The sequence below is a fragment of the Lampetra fluviatilis genome, chromosome 2 (genome assembly GCF_964198595.1).
Source record: "Lampetra fluviatilis chromosome 2, kcLamFluv1.1, whole genome shotgun sequence".
Classification (NCBI taxonomy): domain Eukaryota; kingdom Metazoa; phylum Chordata; class Hyperoartia; order Petromyzontiformes; family Petromyzontidae; genus Lampetra; species Lampetra fluviatilis.
This window is the reverse complement of record NC_136276.1, coordinates 22399191-22413339: the sequence shown is the minus strand read 5'-3', so window position 1 is coordinate 22413339 and position 14149 is coordinate 22399191. Positions and strand designations below refer to the sequence as shown.

At 46.2% G+C, this 14149-nt stretch overlaps 1 protein-coding gene across 1 annotated transcript in view; it reads left to right on the top strand.

The window, feature by feature from the left end:
* The window catches only part of LOC144937316 (uncharacterized), a 57270-nt gene extending 43734 nt beyond the window's left edge, over window positions 1-13536 (top strand). Inside the window, exons 12-19 of the mRNA XM_078864699.1 lie at window positions 195-257; window positions 3434-3496; window positions 7568-7618; window positions 8743-8778; window positions 8877-8939; window positions 12035-12097; window positions 12474-12506; window positions 13492-13536. Coding sequence (XP_078720825.1) covers window positions 195-257; window positions 3434-3496; window positions 7568-7618; window positions 8743-8778; window positions 8877-8939; window positions 12035-12097; window positions 12474-12506; window positions 13492-13536 — 417 coding nt within the window. The remainder of the gene's footprint in view (window positions 1-194; window positions 258-3433; window positions 3497-7567; window positions 7619-8742; window positions 8779-8876; window positions 8940-12034; window positions 12098-12473; window positions 12507-13491) is intronic.
* Window positions 13537-14149: the final 613 nt, after the last annotated feature.

Below are 14149 nucleotides of genomic sequence, written 5' to 3'. Positions count from 1 at the left end.
ATGTACTGTACATGGGTATCTCTGAATATTCTGGTTTATTTCCACAAGGAATAAAAAAACAGAACAGGCAAACATCCCGATGCAGAACTTTCTTGGGGGGGGGGGACGTCTTCTGACCCTTGATGCTTTCTTGGGTAAACACATGAAAACATCCTTGTTGTTACAAAACAGAATTCTCTTCCCTGACATGTTAGGGTGATCCTGGACAACAAGGCCCAATTGGTAATCCTGGTGAGCCTGGTGGTCGAGGAACCAAGGTATGTGGCACACTAGACTATCACTTGCAGCGTTAAGGCCTGCTGTATTTTAATTTGGACCATTTACAAGTAACCTTCATATGTATTTTCAATGCCTGATGATAAATATAAATACAGGCGTCCCTCGCGTAACGTGTACTCCCGTTGCGCAAATTCGTAGTTACGCGATTCATCTTTTAAGGACATAATTCGCACTTACGCTGTGCGTTTCACAGTTACTCGCTGTGTGTTGGTATTTAAAAAAAACGTTAAATTTATTCATAAAAAAACTTTTAATCATAAAAATGTAAAAGTAAAAAAATATATTTTTCTGATGCCTTCACCGCCATCTCCCATCCAACGAGAAAAGTTTTGCTGCCTGTATGGGAGTGATGGACGCACAGTCATGTCTAAAGGACGTGTGAATGGCTAGTGGTGTAGTGGGTTCACAGGCGACAGAGACGGTGTAGTCGAGGCACACTATTTATTATAACTTTACATTCAGCACAGGGCAACGTATTCAACACTTGAAGGGGTAACGGCCCTTCATCCGTACTGGACTGGGATACACCCCTAGGGCTATTGCCCAACTGGTCTGCTCCCAGGTCCTCTGCTAAGGGTGCTAGGGGAGGCTATCTGACCCGGCCCTGGTCAAGGCACAGGTCACGACACCCAACCAGACAGACCCGGCTCTTAGAAGAACATCGGCTCTGAGGCTCTGGGGCCGTGCCACTGGCTTGCCCTGCTTGGTCTTGAGAAGGACAGCGAGTCAGAGGAGTTCCAGGGCCTATCTGCCGGTCTTCAGTCTTCACTGGTTCTTCACTCGTTAGCTTTCCAACACTGAACCATGAGCCCTCTCGCTCCCCGCCTTTTATACCAATTTTCCACCGAGGGGTGGGGCTGTGTGGGATCCCAGCATCCCCCCACAGCCCCCCAGGCTGTTAACCATTTGCGGACGTGGATATGGACACCCCTGTGTGTTTGTCCGTTTCCCTCCCATAACACCCCTACAGTGGTAATAATAACAATATCCCAGTGTAATGGTTATGAATGTTCCTTTTGCTCTTGCCTGTCTGTACCATCAGGGAACAATTCGTTTTACGTCTGAGTGTTGAACTTATGGAAACCACTTCTGTACATTGGAATTTGTGAAGATTTACAACGTGTATGGTTAGTAAAGTGTATAATAGAAACTTGCCAGTTGATTGTTTATGGCAGCTGTCTGGTGATTTATGCAGGAAGTTTGTAAAACACCCCACCTGCAGCGAATCTCATAGACCACCATGATGTCACCCTGCTCACATGTCGCAATTTTGACAGCTGTGAGCATCTTGCCTGAAGAGATGTAGAGCATTCACGATCGTGACGGCTTTCATCATGTTCCTTTGTGTGAGAAGCTTTAGCTGCAGTAAAACCTGTCGCATCTGTTTGGATTTGAGGGGCAATTTCCCAGCCAGCAAAATAATTGGGTCAATGGTTGGTTGTGTAGTGAGTCCAACTGAGTCGCAGACGTTATCTTGGGAGCAGCACTATTTATTCACGTAACAATACGTAACATAACACAACCTATGCTCGGGTCTCGAATGCCCATCTAACCATGCTACGGCTGAACTAGACACGGTTCGTTATACCGGTCCGGACCACAAGCTGGGTCCCAGACCGCGTGGCTAGAGGCTTCTTCTCCCCGACGTGGATCTTTGAACACCAACACTTGAAGAACCCTGGGGCTGGCTCCGCCCTTAGCCCCGCCCACCTTCCAAGCTTCTTGAACTCCCTCTCGAATGTTCCCGAGAGCTCTTCGGGACCACGTGACCGCCCCTCGGCCCCCGTCCACCGGTGGCGTCAGCCAGAGTATCATGCCCTAGAGCAGGGGTCGGCAACCTACGGCTCAGGAGCCGCATGCGGCTCTTTACGGGCTGCTTCTTGACGATATGTACGTGAGTACAGTATGTACTCAGATGCATTGCGGCTCTTGAAATACTGAATTTTGTACCGAATTGGAAAGAAATGGCTCTTCTTGTTATTTTGGTTGCCGACCCCTGCCCTAGAGTAACCCTGGCTGGCTGACGCTCGCTCTATCTCCCTCACTGGGAGCCGGGCACTGCACACTGCTTGCGGTGCCTCCGCGCTAACCAGCGCTCACCCAACCACCGCTAGTGTTGGTACTGCAGCCCGCAACCCGGGCTGCCCGCAATGATATTACCGGCCGTGACTTCGCAAGTCCCGGCACCACACAGTGACAAGTACAGTGACTACCCCCCCCCTACGTAGCTTGCAGCCGTCCCGGTTGTTAACTCCCCCCAAAGCACGCAACCGACGTAAACTAACATAAGTCACTACAGTTGTATTATGCCTGTATTATTGGCCCACCAATGGCAGCCAATGCTAGGCAATTGTGATATTTTTCATGGACTTGGTCTTTCCTCAGCATTTATATTTTAGTAAGAAACCTATTTCTGTGCCAACATGAGCTGATAATTATATCCATCCGGTTTTTACCAATGCCACTGCAATTACACTTACAGAATCAAATTTGTAAGAAAAAAGCGTTTATTTTTTCTAGTAAAATCTAAATCCAAGGTAATTTTCCCATTTTAATTCTGCAACTTTAACAATGGAATTTGTAGATTTTTTAAAATCCTAAATAATGAAATTGAACAAATGATCGACTTCCGTACACAGTCTTAGCTCGACCATTTACGTTTGTGAGACATCCACACTGCAGTCTTCTCCATGCAGGCTATGTAGCAGGTGCTCAGTTTGAAAATAATTGCTTGGCTTGGAAAGATTATTGAAAGCTATGGGGGCGGGGGGATTGGAAATTATGGCGGCACAGCAGTGGTTCCTAGTTTAGACGTTGGATGAACGTTGAACTTGCGCTTTGTGTAATCTTGGGCACTGCGCACACTCCGTGCGACCGCCCCAGGGTTGTGCTGGACAGAGAAATCTTTCTCACGACAAAAAAGGCGCTCAGACATTTCTAATCGATGCAAAATCATTGTTTTCTATGATTGACTGCATTCCATTATGTTTATTACCTATGGAACATGTGTAATAGTAACCTCCTCCTGTTAATAAATCTGTCTACACCATTGCAGTGTAGTACAGTATCAAAGTTAAGTGTCGCATTTGTACCGCAGACACCTATATACGGTACTCTTGAATAAAGATGTCTGCTAAAAGTGGTTTTGTAACAGGGAGAACGTGGTGAACGAGGGGACAAAGGAGGCATTGGATACCCTGGGAAACAAGGATATCCCGTGAGTATTTCGCCATTGGGGAGTGTAGTAGGAGCGATGGGAAGACATGGGTGCTCCATGATGGGAATAACTAAAACATATCACCATCAATAAGAAGAAAATGATGATTAGTGAAATCATCTCTTCGTGATTTCACTAATCATCATTTTGGGTCACCAGTTTCAATGTGATATTTATTCGCCCTGATTTTGTATGTGCAATCAATAGTGGCTACAGGAGTCTATGAACCAATGACTATACAAATATATTAATTTGACATTAATGCACCTTACGCACGTAATTGGATACGTGCATCTTGCTTTGATTACAATCTAAATCATCACGTTCATAAGAGTTACAACACATACACCCTAGGATACCCTTCACTACACCCCTGTTGGCAATTCAATACAAATTCCCACTGTCACCCAGGTTGTACCGTCTCACTCACCATCACATGCTACCGAACCACACGGGGGCAAGCTGGCACAGTGATAACACTCGTGCCGTCCAGCCAGAAGGGCCTGGGTTCCATTTCCAACTCGGTACCTTTCTGTGTGGAATTGGTATGTTTTCCCCCTGTTCTACATGGGGCTCCTCCGGATTCTCAAATTTCCTCCAATAGCTAAACAAATGTAACTGATTTTGTCCAAAAATGTTCTGCAAATTGCTCAATTGGAATTACACACAGCATTAAAATCGCCCCTTATTGTGAAACTCGTCAGGGCTCTCCTGAAAAAGAGTCTTGAGACTCAGTGATGGTTCCCTGGGTAAACAGGCCAATAGCAACAATATAATAAACAAAGACCCCTGTATAGCCTTAATAAATTGTTGGGGCAAGTGCTGTTAGTGAGCACCTATGAAGACCGACACAGCACATGAGGGGGTGGGTGGCCAGCACCACGCCCGACCACCTTTGTCTCCCTAGTGGCAATGTTTATACACCGCACCAGATACTCATTTGAGGCTGAGTCCACCTAGGGGAGGCCCAGAACCGGTTCGGATAATCGCTACTGATGTTGGCCATGAGCGTGAATCGAACCTGCGTTGCCAGGTTCATAGCGCAGCACTCTAATCTCTACACTACTGCTCCCCATAAAAATATAATAACACTCCACAAACGCCTTGACCACAATCAACCATTCCTCTACTTGTGCAATAACAGCAATTTGATATTCCACTAAAGACTACTTTTCCAATACAAATAAAGTACATCTACGTCTCTGAAACATAATATCTTGAATGTAATTTTGAATAACATGTCCAAACGTATAAATTCAATCCATAACCATATTTAATCTGTGTGCCAAAATGCAATCCAAATAAAGTACCTGGTTATTTTAACCGTTTCCCATTCCGAGACATCTGCAAGTTGCAGGGTGGGTCCCATTCACCGCTGAATATCAGAATGCGCAAGCAGTTCAGGGTTAATTTTATATGTACATGTATGTCATCAGAATGGGAAAGGGTTTAGTATGTTTGTCTCCATATACAGTGAGGTAAAAAAGTATCTGATCCCCTGCTGATTTTGTACGTTTGCCCACTGACAAAAAAATGATCAGTCTATAATTTTAATGGTAGGTTTATTTGAACAGTGAGAGACAGAATAACAACAACAAAGATCCAGAAAAATGCATGTCAAAAATGTTATAAATTGATTTGCATTTTAATGAGGGAAATAAGTATTTGACCCCCTCTCAATCAGAAATATTTCTGGCTCCCAGGTGTCTTTTATACAGGTAACGAGCTGAGATTAGGAGCACACTCTTAAAGGGATTGCTCATAATCTCAGCTTGTTATCTGTATAAAAGACACCTGTTCACAGAAGCAATCAATCAATCAGATTCCAAACTTTCCACCATGGCCAAGACCAAAGAGCTCTCCAAGGATGTCAGGGACAAGATTGTAGACCTACACAAGGCTGGAATGGGCTACAAGACCATCGCCAAGCAACTTGGTGAGAAGGTGACAGTTGGTACGATTATTCGCAAATGGAAGAAACACAAAAGAACTGTCAATCTCCCTCGGCCTGGGGCTCCATGCAAGATCTCACCTCGTGGAGTTGTAATGATCATGAGAACGGTGAGGAATCAGCCCAGAACTACACGGGAGGATCTTGTCAATGATCTCAAGGCAGCTGGGACCATAGTAACCAAGAAAACAGTTGGTAACATACTACGCCGTGAAGGACTGAAATCCTGCAGCGCCCGCAAGGTCCCCCTTCTCAAGAAAGCACATATACATGCCCGTCTGAAGTTTGCCAATGAACATCTGAATGATTCAGAGGACAACTGGGTGAAAGTGTTGTGGTTAGATGAGACCAAAATGGAGCTCTTTGGCATCAACTTAACTCGCCGTGTTTGGAGGAGGAGGAATGCTGCCTATGGCCCCAAGAACACCATCCCCACCATCAAACATGCAGGTGGAAACATTATGCTTTGGGGGTGTTTTTCTGCTAAGGGGACAGGACAACTTCACTGCATCAAAGGGACGATGGACGGGCCCATGTACCGTCAAATCTTGGGTGAGAACCTCCTTCCCTCAGCCAGGGCATTAAAAAATTAACCCGTAAAAACAAAGTTTTTCACTATAAATCCTTTATATGCGTGGCGGCTAGAGTCCTCTCGTCCTCTGGCTTGAGATGGCTGCCACCTATGGGTCAGATGATTGCCTGCCACCATTAAGCAATTGGTAATTAAATATAATTTTTTTTTTCTTAAAAAGTGTAAAGTTTTGGAAATGTTTTTTTCTCGAAAATAAATTGTCACGCACAACGAGTCTGTGTGCAAAATGTCAGCTCGATTGGATCACGGGAAATGGGTTAAAAAACGACCGAAAGATTTGCACGGTCGTAAGCGCGCAAGCAAGCAAGCAAGTGAACTTAATATAAAGGATTTAAAAATGGGTCGTGGATGGGTATTCCAGCATGACAATGATCGAAAACACACGGCCTAGGCAACAAAGGAGTGGCTCAAGAAGAAGCACATTAAGCCCCTGGAGTGGCCTAGCCAGTCTCCAGACCTTAATCCCATAGAAAATCTATGGAGGGAGCTGAGGGTTCGAGTTGCCAAACGTCAGCCTCGAAACCTTAATGACTTGGAGAAGATCTGCAAAGAGGAGTGGGACAAAATCCCTCCTGAGATGTGTGCAAACCTGGTTGCCAACTACAAGAAACATCTGACCTCTGTGATTGCCAACAAGGGTTTTGCCACCAAGTACTAAGTCATGTTTTGCAGAGGGATCAAATACTTATTTCCCTCATTAAAATGCAAATCAATTTATAACATTTTTGACATGCGCTTTTCTGGATTTTGTTGTTGTTATTCTGTCTCTCACTGTTCAAACAAACCTACCATTAAAATTATAGACTGATCATTTCTTTGTCAGTGGGCAAACGTACAAAATCAGCAGGAGATCAAATACTTTTTTCCCTCACTGTATCAACGTTCTGCTTCATAATGTAAAATAGTAATTAACTCTCAAATGGCACAACACTTTTATATCTTCTTGTTATTCTGTATTCGTCACTTCATTTCAAACTAAAGCTCTTATTCTTACATTAACCTGGCGTCAGATTATCTTGTGAGAGGTTGCATAAGAAAAACAACTCTGAAAGAAGTGAGAATCAACCAAATGTGACCAATTATATTACAGACGCTTTCCAGAAATGTTTGTCGACGACTGTAATTAGCAATTGAATCTACTGCAGATAAAAAAAGAAAAACGTGGCCTGTCTTATGTCTCCTCATCTTGTAATGCTTTAAGAAGAAGGACATTGCACATTTGACAAGTTGTTTGCCAGGGCTATCGTGACACAGGCAAAAATCAGCAAACCAGGGCCACCCATCCCTGTGCCACAACAGAGCGTCTACCCCAGATCGGCATGTCAGCCATCTTCGGGACCCACAGATAAAACATTGATGGACTCCGAGGCATTGCCAAAGATGTAGAAGCCTGGGCTTGCAAAATATGGTTTTGTCGTTGATCCCCTGTGTGTGTGTGTTGTCATATATAACCAGGTACAGTGATGTCATGTTACCGCACGTTCCATGTGAACTAATCTTCTCAACTGCGATTTTGTTGTCGTTGTAGGGCGTGAACGGATACGATGGCTATGGAGTCTCCGGAGTTAGAGGACCTAAGGTCTCACAATTACCACCCAACACCTTCACCGTGTGCCGTTGCCATTTTACGAAGTTGGCAATCTGCGTTTCAGTGTGATCGTATAGTATTATTTAATTGCATGTAGATAACAGTTTCAAGACCGCTTTCAACCTTTCTGGGGGGGGGGGGGGTGAAAAAACCTATGAAGAATGCCACCAGTATTGGCCGAAACATCCAAATTCTGGACAATTACCTGCAAATTACTCAATTAGGATCACACACAGCAGCAGCTACATCGCCCACTATGGCTAAAACTTGGCAGGACCCTACTGAAAAAGGGTCTTGAGACTGAGTGAGGCTTTCCTGGGTTAACTAGCGAATAATAATAATATTGTAGTGAGTCCAACTGAGTCGCAGACGTTGTCTTGGGAGCAACACTATTTGTTACATCAACTCAACACAATATCACGTAACCTACACTTGGGTGTTGAATGCCCATCTAACCACACTACGGCAGAACTAGACACGGTCCCGCTATCCCGGTCCAGACCACGAGCTGGGTCCTGGACCGCGTGGCTAGAGGCTTCTTTAACCCGACGTGGATCTTCTTCACCAACAACCCGAAAAATCCAGAGCCCCTCACAGGGCCCGCGTTATATCGGCCTGGGCTGGGGCTGGCTCCGCCCCTCGCCCCACCCACCTTCTAGATCTCTCCAGCTCTTTCCCGAAGGCTCCCGAGAGCTCCTTTATTCCACGTGACAGCCCAGCGGCCCCCGTCCACCGGTGGCCCCCCTACAATATCATCCGGCCACGTGTCGGTAGGTCAACTAGCGTATCATGCCCCAACATAACCCTGGCTGGCTGACACTCTCTCTCGCTCCCTCACCGAGAGCCTGCACCGCACACTGTACATGGTGCCTCTGCGCTAACCAGCGCTCATCCAAGCCCCACTAGGGCTGGTACTATGCCCAGTAAGCGGGCTGCACATAATGACAACAATATCCGCCGTGGCCTCGCAAGCCCGGCACCACACAGTGACATTCACAGTCACTATCATAATACATAAATTGCTGCAATGGCTATGCACGGCTCACCTTTTGATTGACACAGGCTACACCTGGTGTACCTCATAACCAGAGAGTGTCGCGTCTTTATTCTTGCAGGGGGACGTCGGTGAAATCGGATATCCAGGAGAAACGGTATGCTAACTCCCCACTCTTTTTCATAACATTGTATATGTTACCGTTATGACCATGTATCATTTTTTTAAGATAAATACATTTTTAACTTGTGCTAGGGTGAACCTGGGACTTCAGGGGACAAGGGTGAGAAGGCTTCAAAAGGCTTCAAAGGCAGAGCGGTACATGTGCTTGATTGGAATACATTTAAGTTTTGTTGCATGCATTTAACCACACATAGCGCATATAATGTTACACCTATGCACATATCAACTGCTCGTTCATCAACGTTACATGGTTTAGCTGTAGATGCGCTCTTTCCATTCCCTACAATAGCCATCCACCGACCTCCTTGAATCTTCTACTACGAAACTATTTTCCTATTTAAATCGTAAAACATTATTTCATTAGGGCATACAGAATAACAAACCCCTTATTACCCCTCTTGTCCATGCACATAGTGGAGCATGTATTTATGGTTCTTGTCAGAAAGTACTGTTTTTGATTCGTAAAGGCAGGTACTACTGATCCCAAGTGATCACTTCGTTTTGTACTTAATGTATAATTGGATGCAATGTACTTGTTCTTCGATGCTGGTCGAAGTGGAAGATTAGGCTCTGAGAGGGCCTCTCTAGGGCTCACTGGAGTGGAGACCCCCTCTAGAGAGACTCTAGAGTGGAGACCCCCTCTAGAGTGGAGACCCCCTCTAGAGAGACTCTAGAGTGGAGACCCCCTCTAGAGTGGAGACCCCCTCTAGAGAGACTCTAGAGTGGAGACCCCCACTAGAGTGGAGACCCCCTCTTAGAGTGGAGACCCCCTCTAGAGAGACTCTAGAGTGGAGACCCCCTCTAGAGAGACTCTAGAGTGGAGACCCCCTCTAGAGTGGAGACCCCCTCTAGAGAGACTCTAGAGTGGAGACCCCCTCTAGAGAGACTCTAGAGTGGAGACCCCCTCTAGAGAGACTCTAGAGTGGAGACCCCCTCTAGAGTGGAGACCCCCTCTAGAGAGACTAGAGTGGAGACCCCCTCTAGAGAGACTCTAGAGTGGAGACCTCCTCTAGAGAGACTAGAGTGGAGACCACCTCTAGAGTGGAGACCCCCTCTAGATAGACTAGAGTGGAGACCCCCTCTAGAGAGACTCTAGAGTGGAGACCCCCTCTAGAGAGACTCTAGAGTGGAGACCCCCTCTAGAGTGGAGACCACCTCTAGAGTGGAGACCCCCTCTAGATAGACTAGAGTGGAGACCCCCTCTAGAGAGACTCTAGAGTGGAGACCCCCTCTAGAGAGACTCTAGAGTGGAGACCCCCTCTAGAGTGGAGACCCCTTCTAGAGAGACTCTAGAGTGGAGACCCCCTCTAGAGAGACTCTGGAGTGGAGACCCCCTCTAGAGAGACTAGAGTGGAGACCATCTCTAGAGTGGAGACCCCCTCTAGAGAGACTAGAGTCGAGACCCCCTCTAGATAGACTCTAGAGTGGAGACCCCCTCTAGAGAGACTCTAGAGTGGAGACCCCCTCTAGAGAGACTCTAGAGTGGAGACCCCCTCTAGAGACACTAGAGTGGAGACCCCCTCTAGATAGACTCTAGAGTGGAGACCCCCTCTAGAGAGACTCTAGAGTGGAGACTCCCTCTAGAGAGACTCTAGAGTGGAGACCCCTATAGAGAGACTCTAGAGTGGAGACCCCCTCTAGAGAGACTCTAGAGTGGAGACTCCCTCTAGAGAGACTCTAGAGTGGAGACCCCTATAGAGAGACTCTAGAGTGGAGACCCCCTCTAGAGAGACTAGAGTGCAGACCCCCTCTAGAGAGACTCTAGAGTGGAGACCCCCTCTAGAGATACTAGAGTGGAGACCCCTATAGAGAGACTCTAGAGTGGAGACCCCCTCTAGAGAGACTAGAGTGGAGACCCCCTCTAGAGAGACTCTAGAGTGGAGACCCCCTATAGAGAGACTTTAGAGTGGAGACCCCCTCTAGAGAGACTATAGTGGAGACCCCCTCTAGAGAGACTCTAGAGTGGAGACCCCCTCTAGAGAGACTAGAGTGGAGACCACCTCTAGAGTGGAGACCCCCTCTAGAGAGACTCTAGAGTGGAGACCCCCTATAGAGAGACTCTAGAGTGGAGACCCCCTCTAGAGAGACTAGAGTGGAGACCACCTCTAGAGTGGAGACCCCCTCTAGAGAGACTCTAGAGTGGAGACCCCCTATAGAGAGACTCTAGAGTGGAGACCCCCTCTAGAGAGACTAGAGTGGAGACCCCCTCTAGAGAGACTCTAGAGTGGAGACCCCCTCTAGAGAGACTAGAGTGGAGACCCCCTCTAGAGAGACTCTAGAGTGGAGACCCCCTCTAGAGAGACTAGAGTGGAGACCACCTCTAGAGTGGAGACCCCCTCTAGAGAGACTCTAGAGTGGAGACCCCCTCTAGAGAGACTCTGGAGTGGAGACCCCCACTAGAGAGATTAGAGTGGAGACCATCTCTAGAGTGGAGACCCCCTCTAGAGAGACTAGAGTGGAGACCCCCTCTAGATAGACTAGAGTGGAGACCCCCTCTAGAGAGACTCTAGAGTGGAGACCCCCTCTAGAGAGACTAGAGTGGAGACCCCTATAGAGAGACTCTAGAGTGGAGACCCCCTCTAGAGAGACTCTAGAGTGGAGACCCCCTCTAGAGAGACTCTAGAGTGGAGACCCCCTCTAGAGAGACTAGAGTGGAGACCCCCTCTAGAGAGACTAGAGTGGAGACCCCTATAGAGAGACTCTAGAGTGGAGACCCCCTCTACAGAGACTCTAGAGTGGAGACCCCCTCTAGAGAGACTAGAGTGGAGACCCCCTCTAGAGAGACTAGAGTGGAGACCCCCTCTAGAGAGACTAGAGTGGAGACCCCCTCTAGAGAGACTCTAGAGTGGAGACCCCCTCGAGAGAACTCTAGAGTGGAGACCCCCTATAGAGAGACTCTAGGGTGGAGACCCTATCTAGAGAGACTGGAGTGGAGACCCCTCTAGAGACTCTAGAGTGGAGACCAGCAATGGCTTGATCACAGAACGTCAAGGCTGTTCCTTGATCTTGTCTGCTAAATAATGTGAAGCAGTTCATTTGGCTAACTGGAAGTATTCCAATAATCTTATCGAAGATTTTTTATATTGTATTCATTAGGTTTACTCAAAGTGTTTGTAGGCTTGAAGAGCATCGCATCATACCGTCTGTATGGTACTGGATGGCCTCTGATGGTGTTTGTTCACGTTTGTTCATGAGCCACAGTTGACGGGCGTTTTGCGTTTGTGTTGCAGAGTGATGTGGGTCTGCCTGGCTCTGCAGGGACTCCAGGGAACCTTGGACCCCCTGGGTCTCCAGTACGTCGTGGTGTCTATGGCTCTTAAACATTCTCTTAAAAGTTATATTCCAATGGGAAAAGGTCTCATTTATTTATAATTTAATTGTCCGGCTGGGATACGACTGCATTCCAATAATAATTTGTTGTTGCTGTCTGATAAAAAAAAACTCATTATTTTGTGTCTAATTTTTACCGTTTCATTTGTATTTCTTTTGTTTATACATCTCATTGTGCAAATGTTGCACCATTATTATACATGTTTCATGAGCATAGTATTTGCATATAATTATGAAAATGCACGTGTAATTGATTTTCACAAGCGTGAATAGCTGACTGTATTTTGAGTGTTATAATTGCCTCATCGATGTAAGATGTGTTTTGCTTGTTTATTTTAGGGACCCCAAGGGACAAATGTACCTCCTAAATTGGTGAGATGGTAGAATAAGACTCAAACACTACATTACATGCACCTCCACTTAGCACAGTTGGCTACCTACAGTGCGAAAGACGTTCACCATACATACAGCTCTTCATTTGTATATTTGTCAAGCACTGCTTTTTATTTAAATTTTGTATGTAATTTTAAAGCCGTTTGGAAACTGGCACTTGTTTCATAATAATCATCATCAACGGTCACATCTCGAGCAGGAGGACGTTTCAGGGAACTACAGCGAGTGGTGGCGAGATGTTATCTACCTTGCTTGATATACAGGAGGTCGTGGGTTCAATCCCGCACCTGCCGCCTGTATATTTGTAGTTTGCATGTTCTGCCGTGGTCGTGTGGATTTTTGTTCTCAGGGTCCTCCAGTTTTCCCCTCCACATTTAGAACAAACTTCACGCGTTAAGAGTATTTGGCTGCTGTACATTTCCACGTGATAAGCCCACTTTTGTTGAGCTATCATTTGTGATCGCCAGGCCACGTCTGAAAAAGAGCTACGTAGCTCCAGTGGGTCCTTACCTGATCAAATAGAAAAAAAAGTTGAGTAAATAGTAAAAAAAAGTGAAGAGATAGTGACACCAGCGTTTGGCATCACACCACTCTTGCAGAGTCCCTCAGCCCGGCTCGCCCTACCTTGATGTTGCCACTGGGGTCTGGCCCATTTCGGCCGCACTCAATCGGCCCATGTGTTTTGAACTTAAAGTGGGGCAGAGGTCGCTCGGTGGGCAGTTGACACCGCCAGAAGTTACCACCAAAGCCATTACTCAAAAAAAACTGGACCAGGATCTCAGGTGTTGATTTGGGGTTTTAATTTCTGACGAAATATTTCAATAAAGCGCATCTTTTGTGTTGCATTACTCAACTATGTGAGTGTCTCACAATACACTTGCACGTACAGTTGTTAATTATTGTAGAGTAATAGACTATCTTATTATGGATTTTTAATGCATCACATTGTTTGTTTCAATTGCAGAATTGCGAAATATTGAAACAAATCAGAGAAAACTGCCGTGAGTAGTTTTCATGAACGCATTCAGATGTTTTATTGATGTGAGTTTGAGGTGTTTTTGCATCACATGTGAAATGAAGGCATTACTAACACATTGATTTACTTATTCTTAGGTTTTTTCGGTAAAGTCACGTAGGTAAAACATTAAAATTAATGAAAGTAAAATAAAACAAAATAAAAATAAAAATCACGACGTTTCGGAGGCAACACAAGTCTCCGTCATCAGGTGGGACCGTCACAGCCGAATTAGCTGCATCAAGTGAAGCAATGATTCAAGATGTAATCCCTTATAAGCAAGTTGAAGGGAGGTGGAGAGGGGGGGGGGGTTTGGAGAGCTTATCAGATTGTGGTAGCCAATGAATGGAAACGTATTGGGAGGGAGGAGGAGCGGTGATCAAAGACTGCACGTAGTGCTCAACACAATGAATGGACACGTGTCGGGAGGGAGGAGGAGCGGTGATCAAAGACTGCACGTAGTGTTCAACACAATGAATGGAGACGTGTCGGGACGGAGGGTGAGCGGTGATCAAAGACTGCACGTAGTGCTCAACACAATGAATGGAGACGTGTCGGGACGGAGGGTGAGCGGTGATCAAAGACATCACGTAGTGCTCAACACAAT